Genomic DNA, 7,031 nt, shown 5'->3' on the forward strand with positions numbered 1-7,031 from the left:
GGACTTTTGACAGAGCCTGAATGGTACTACTTGGACTTTAAACCTACCAAAATTGGAGATAAATAAGCCTCTTTATGTAATGAAGTTAGCTGCCTCAAGTATTTTGCTTTAATGATGAAAAGCTAATGCACTAACCTTTTATATACATACACATGACAATAGCAACAAAAAAAAAAGAGGGAGAGAAAGGAACACTTCTCAGCTCAGTCTGACATATAGACTCATAATTTTATTCTAATACAGACAGAAACATCCAAAGGAAAGAGAATAAGTAGGTCAATATCCCTTATAAATATACATGCACATATTCTCTACAAAATATTAGCAAATTATAATATATAAGAAGGATTATGTGACCAACTAGAATCCTAGGAATCAAGGTTTGTTTAATTAAAAAAATCAGTTTATAAAGTATACTATATTAACAGGATAAATAAAAATGATATATCCTCCCACTATATGCAAAATAAGTATTTGATGAAATCTAACACGTTTTTACAATAAAAGAAAAAACCTCAATAAACTAGAAATAGTCTGCAAGCTTCTCAGTCTGCTAAAGGATACCTACAAAAACCACACAGCTACCATCACACTTAATGATGAAAACTGAAAAATTTCCCCTAACATCAGTGACAAAACAAAATTATCCAAATCTGCCACTTCAATTTAACATTTTACTGGAAATACCAACTATAGTTACTAGAAAAAGAAAAAAGAACTAAAAAGGAAGCCAGTTTGGAAAACAAGTGAAACTGTGTCTATTTGTAGATGACCTAGTTTTGTATATAGAAAATCTTAAGGACTTTACTAACAATACTTGAACTAATACACAAACTCAGCAAGTTTTTAGGATAGCTGTTACTATATAAAATTTTACTAGCAGTGAATGAAATTAAGGAAACACTTTCATTTATAACAGAATCTAAAAAACAAGAATTAATTTAACAAAAGAAGTGTAAGACTTGTACATTAAAAAGTACACAACTTTGTTAACAGAAACTAAATTAAAGACTAAATAAATGGAAAGTCATTCTGTGTTCATGGATCAGAACACTTACATTGTTAAGATAGCAATACTACTTCAGTTGATCTACACAATTAGTGCAACTATTGAAATCTAGGCTGTCTTTATTTATTCTTTGCAGAAATTAACAAGCTAGTGCTCAAATTTATATGGAAATATGAGTCCCCCCAACTACCACAAATAATCTTGAAATAAAAAGCAAATTTGGAGAACACGTACTTTCTGATTTTGAAACAACACAAAGCTACAGTACCAAGATTGTTAATAGCATCTATCTATCTATCTATCTATCTATCTATCTATCTATCTATCTTGATATGAACATAAATCAATAGAACAGAATTAATAGTCCAGAGATAAGCTCTTCCAATTATGGTCAATTTAATTTTGATAAGACTTCTCAATAATTAATTCAGTAATAATACACTTTTCAACAAATGGTACAGCAACAACTGGATATCCACATGCCAAAGGACAAAGTTGGAGTTCTTCTTTATACCATATATAAACATTAGCTGAACATGAATTATAGATCTAAATGTAATAGCTAAAAAGACATCTCAGAAAAATATGCAGAATAGCAAATCTTTATAACCTTGAGATAGGTAATGGTTTGGAAAATACAGTATCAAAGCACAGCTGACTAAAGGAAAAAAAAATAGATTTCAAAAATATTTAAAACTTTTCTGCTTAAAAAAAGTGAACAGAAACCCTGCAGATGGAGAAAATATTTGTGGATCATATACAAAAGGAACTCGTATCCAAAAGATATGAAGAATTACTACATCTTAAAAACAAAGAGGCAAATGCCCCAATTTAAAAAATAAGCAAAATATTTGAACAGATATTTCTCCAAAGAAGATACATAAATATCCAATAAGCAAATGGAAAAGTTGCTCAACATCATTTGGGAAGTGCAAATGCAAACTACAGTGAGCTGCCGGCTTATACCCACTATGGTAGCTCTAATTAAAAGATGGACAGTAGCAAGTGTGGATGAAGCTACAGAAAAATAGAAATTCACCTGTTACTGGTAGGAATGTGAAATGGTGCAGCTGTTTTAGAAAACAGTTTAGAAGAACTTTAGAAAGTTTAGAAAATTTTCTCAAAAAATTAAACACCAGGTTACAATCTAATACTACAATTCTACTCAAGGTGTGTACTCAAGAGAACTGAAAGTACATGTCTACACAAAAACTTGTAAGTGAATGGTCATAGCAATATTATTCATGAAAACCAAGAAATGATAGCCCATCGGTCTATCAGTCCATGAATGGAAAAATGAAACATTGAATAGCCACATAATGGAATATGCCTAGCCAAAAGAAAGAATGGATAGACTTTGGAAATGCTATATTAAATGAAAGAGGCCAGTTACAGGAAGGCAAATATGATATGATTTCACATATATGAAATGTTTAGAATAAGCAAATACTAGAGCTAGAAAGTAAACTGATGGTTGAGTAGGGCTAGCTGGGTGATGTGATGCCATTAGTGATTACTAATGTATATAGGCTTTCTTTTTAGGGAAACAAAAGTTTTCTAAAAATGAGACAATGGTTGTACCTTGCGAATATAATAAAACATTCAGCATTGCACTTGATCTTAGCCAAAAGGCTGAGAAGCAATGAAAACATTTAGAATTATAAACTTCAATTCATTTTTGAGACAGACTCTTACTATTTTACCAGGCTGCCAGAAGCTATTGGCCCAGATGAACTGTATACTTTATATGGATAAATTCTATGGTTTGTGAGTTATATCTTGGTGAGTCTGTTGAAAAATTGGGAGGAAACAAGAGTTTTCGTAGGCTGTTGTGTGTCCCATTCATGTCTGTGGGATTTTAATTGATGGAGGTGACTGTAACAGGTCACAAGGGGAAGAGAATGCCAGTTAAAGAAGATTTTTATCATTTATGTTTCCTGAGAAAAGGGGGCCTGCCAGGCTATGCAGGGCCACATAGGGAAGCACTAGCTTCGGCTAGGAGGCAAAGGGAGCAAGAGGAAATTCTAGGCCAGAATCTTTATTAGTGTTTCCATAGGAAACACAAGGAAGGTTGGGGGTACACAGTTTAGGATTTTTAATCTGAATAATTCTCATGAGCTTTGGGCCGTAAGGACTGTTCCTATTTGTCTGGTACCCGACCTTGGGCTTATTTAGGGCAGAAAGAATATTAGCTTGATGTGTGAGAGTTAGATAAAGGAGACAGGTGGGCATGAGGGGTAGTTAGTCTGTACACGAAAGGGGGATCCCAGGTGAGCCCTGTGTTATTCCGAAGAACTAGCTAGCTTTGGGAGGGACAGTCTCTCCTCAGGTGGCAAGGTCACTGATATCAGCGCATTAAGAATGCACAGAATAAGAAAGCCTAGACAATGTAACTGGCCCTGTAATGCATGGCTACTAGAGACACCTAAAGACTCTAAGACAATAATGGAAGCTAACGCTCTACCCCTCTTCAGTGCTGGGATGAAACACAATGCCTCAGGCATGCTCCACAATTGCTGGATCACTGAGCTATTTCTCTATCCCTATAAATCCTTATTCTTTGTGTTAGGAAATAAAAGTTATCTCAAATGGATAAAATATTATGACAAAACATTATTAGTATGAGAGAGAAAAGTAAGTCACATGGGCTAAATTCAGAAATGGACAAAATTTTAGTGTCTGGGAGAAGGACATTGGTGTAAGAGAGGCTGGAGATCGAGACTGTTGCTTTTTCTTATAAGTTTTACTTATTGATTCCTTAAAAATACATGAGCAAGTGTTACCTGAATTTTTAGAAGTATGAATGTACACATTCTGTCAGTGAATAATAATTCTTTCATTATATAACTCTTACCCATTCTTTAGGGACAAGCTATCTTAATCTCACCTGCTGCAACACATAAGGCCTATTTTCCTTTTGTTACATAAGCAGTAAAAGACTGATGCTCACAGAGACCATGTAGTACACGGTCCATATTCTTACCTAGAGTTTGTTTTATAAAAGCCCATCAGTTTTTAATGTAACTTTGAAAAATATAGTTTACTAGTTTTATAGTTTTGATTAGTCATTCACTTGTGTATACCTTCAGCAACTACGGGTCCAAAGTATTAAGAGCATTTCCAGTTCATATTAAACATGTACAGATTTTTTTGTTGCTGCACATCCTGAAACAACCATTTACATCATGATAGGTATCATCAATAATCTGCAGATGATTTAAAACTTGCGGGATGATGTGTACGGTTTACATAGTACTATGACGTTTTATGGAAGGGATAAGCACCTGAAGATTTTGATTTCTCTGAGGGATCCTGGAATTATTCTCCCACAGACACCGAGGAACAACTGGATATATATTCACTGAGGGCCCATCACGTGAAAGGCACAGTGCTAGGAACTGAGGCTACTATGGTAAAAAAGATACAAGATTCCCAAGGAACCCTCACCCACAGGAAGACAGAAAAGTCAGTGGACGATGACAGTGTGGAAATCATATAGGGTACTCTGGAAATGCATGGAAGGGATGCCCTGTTCTTTTGGAAGTCAAGTAGGGTTTCCTGACATGGTAACACGGAGGTCAGTATCTGCAGGGTAAGCATAGGCAGGGAAGGAAACTTTGCGAGAATGAAACGTAATTAACCCTGATGGAAAAATGTACAGTGGGAAAGAAGGGAGTTGAAAAGTGTGGCAGGAAAGAAGACGGGCTCCCAAAGATGTGCATGGCGTAGTATCTGGAGGCCATGTGTATGTTACTTTACATGGCAAAGAGGACCTTACCGATGTGGTTAAATGAGGAATTCTGAGATTCAAATATTATTCGGGATTACCTGGGTAGACCTGATGTAATTGTAAGAATCTTTATTAAGAGGCCCATTTATGCCTTCTGACCCTCAGAAGTGTAACGTAATAGATGTACAGTGTTATTTTTTACTTGTTTCAGTTTTTATTTTTTATTAGTACACGTTTGCAGGACGCAATGATTACATTACTTGTGGGGAGTTGATACATGTACTAACGCATCTTAAATCTTTTTTCCATTCCCTTCCCCACCCCTCCCAGCCTCCTTTCCCCCTTCTTTCTCTCCTTTCTCCCCTCTTCCTTCCCTCTATCTCTTGGTACCCCTCCCATGTGTTCGTTTTATGCCTCCCAATCTGTGGTGATTTGTTAAAGCAGTAATAGGAAACTAATAATGGAAGGTAAGCTGGGGAAATTGGTTGGGAAACTGGGGTCCCCAGTACAAAGTTCACTGTATGCCATTTTAAGGCATTCAGACTTTGAAGGCAATAGGAGTCCATGACAGAATCATACTTGTATTTCAGAAAGATTGGCAGGACTTCGGTGAAGGAGGTGGGTGGGGGTTTGAGGGGCCAGGCCCCTTCACGAATCTACTGCTATGTATTCTGTCTTGAATAACACAGAATGGTCCTTTCTCTCTTGTGTGGATGATTGTCTAGTTTTGCTTCACCAGTCACTGTGAATTCTCTATTGTTTACGAATATTGAGTACTGCATTGGGAACCTTTAATCTGGAAAAGAGAAATTAAAAGACCCAAAGAATGAAAGGTCATTGGATGAGTGCAGTCTTGGCTCCAAGAGGAGTCTTTTCTCACCTTGAGTTTCCACATCCTTCAGTGGGTCTACCCCTGGAGACAGGATAAAAAACATGGGAGTGGCTGGTCCTGATTCTTCAAATGAGGATGCAAAATCTAGTGGTCTTCCCACTACATATTTGCTTCCCAACTTCTCCTCAATAAAATCTCTGCCAGAAAGAAAGTACATATATGTATATTAGTCAGGAAATAATACTTGAGAAATGGAGGCCTCTAGAAATGAAAGAATGTGCTCAAATTCATGGGTTAGACGCAGAACTTATAGCAACAGAGTTAGGATGGGCTGCAAGTTTACAGCTTCTCAGGTCAGCACTTAGAGCTTCTGATGCTCCCCTAGACCAGGTCTCCTTCTGAACCTCTGTCCACTTTGGTCATTGCTGACTCTTGTGGGGACTGGTGCCCTCTCATATCATCCACTCATCAGGAGACTACTGGCACCAATGCTTTTGAAATGCTCATAGGCAGCTAAATCTACCATACTCTATGTCCCATCTAAGTGCCTCCCCGCAAGTTTAATCTGCACTTCTGTACTTTTGTAGGCCTTTAATGGCCTACAGGACTTTAGCCTCTCCAGTTCTGTGAGTCTCTGTGTTTCCATTCATCTCACTCCATTTAGCAACAATCCCTTCCAGAGTGGCCCGTTTTGTGCTAAACAAATCCTCAACTGTAGCTACTTATTGAATGTCTGGTCAAACTCCTGACCATCACTGAGACTTCCATTATCCCTCAGGACACTATTTTCCTTTTCAGCTGTACCTGATATGCTTTCAGAATGGGCAGTGGTCAGAGAGCTGTTTCCTGCAAAGCGCTGCTTTCAAGCCATTACTTGTCCAATCTTGTGGCTCCGTTGAGCCTTATTTGCCCTAGTTGTACCACCACTACCCAAGTACATCAATGCCATCTGTTGCTCCACTAATCACCATTCTCATTCCCTGGCCACTTGGCCACTTGGTTCATGGACTTCTCCTCGAGCCCTGGTGACATTAACATCTACATGAATAATCTCATAGATTCTTAGTGCCCTCAACTCAATCTTCATTTCTTCTCCCTTTTAGTCACCTGGTTACATGGCCACATCTTCATCCTTATCATTACCTGGGAGCTTATTCTATCCGAAGTGAGTAGAAACATCTCATGCTGTAACCAGAACCTGCTATCCCTTTACTTCTTCTTCTGATGCATCTTTACTTCATCGTCCCCATATTAGTGTCACTACAAATGCACAGGAATCTCAATATCTTAGCTTGTCTTGTTTTTATTATTCTCTTAATCTCTTACCTCTTTCCTATCAAGTAGACTCCATGGTGTATAATTATTTAAAAAATAACTTTATTAGGCACAGTCAATACACCACATGACTCACGTCCTTAAATGTACTATTCAATGATTTTTTTTTTTTTGGCTGGGGATTG

The 7,031-nt window shown here is 37.3% G+C and overlaps 1 protein-coding gene across 6 annotated transcripts in view; it reads right to left on the reverse strand.

Moving 5' to 3' along the window:
• Positions 1-7,031, reverse strand: part of Dnah9 (dynein axonemal heavy chain 9) — a 331,965-nt gene that overhangs the window by 42,866 nt on the left and 282,068 nt on the right. For all 6 annotated transcript variants that reach the window (XM_010615004.2, XM_033762784.1, XM_010615000.2 and 3 more), the window contains one exon: positions 5,620-5,768. In XM_010615004.2, the coding sequence (XP_010613306.1) occupies positions 5,620-5,768 (149 nt within the window). The remainder of the gene's footprint in view (positions 1-5,619; positions 5,769-7,031) is intronic.

The sequence above is a fragment of the Fukomys damarensis genome, unplaced genomic scaffold (genome assembly GCF_012274545.1).
Source record: "Fukomys damarensis isolate Sample0158 unplaced genomic scaffold, DMR_v1.0_HiC HiC_scaffold_13, whole genome shotgun sequence".
Lineage (NCBI taxonomy): Eukaryota > Metazoa > Chordata > Mammalia > Rodentia > Bathyergidae > Fukomys > Fukomys damarensis.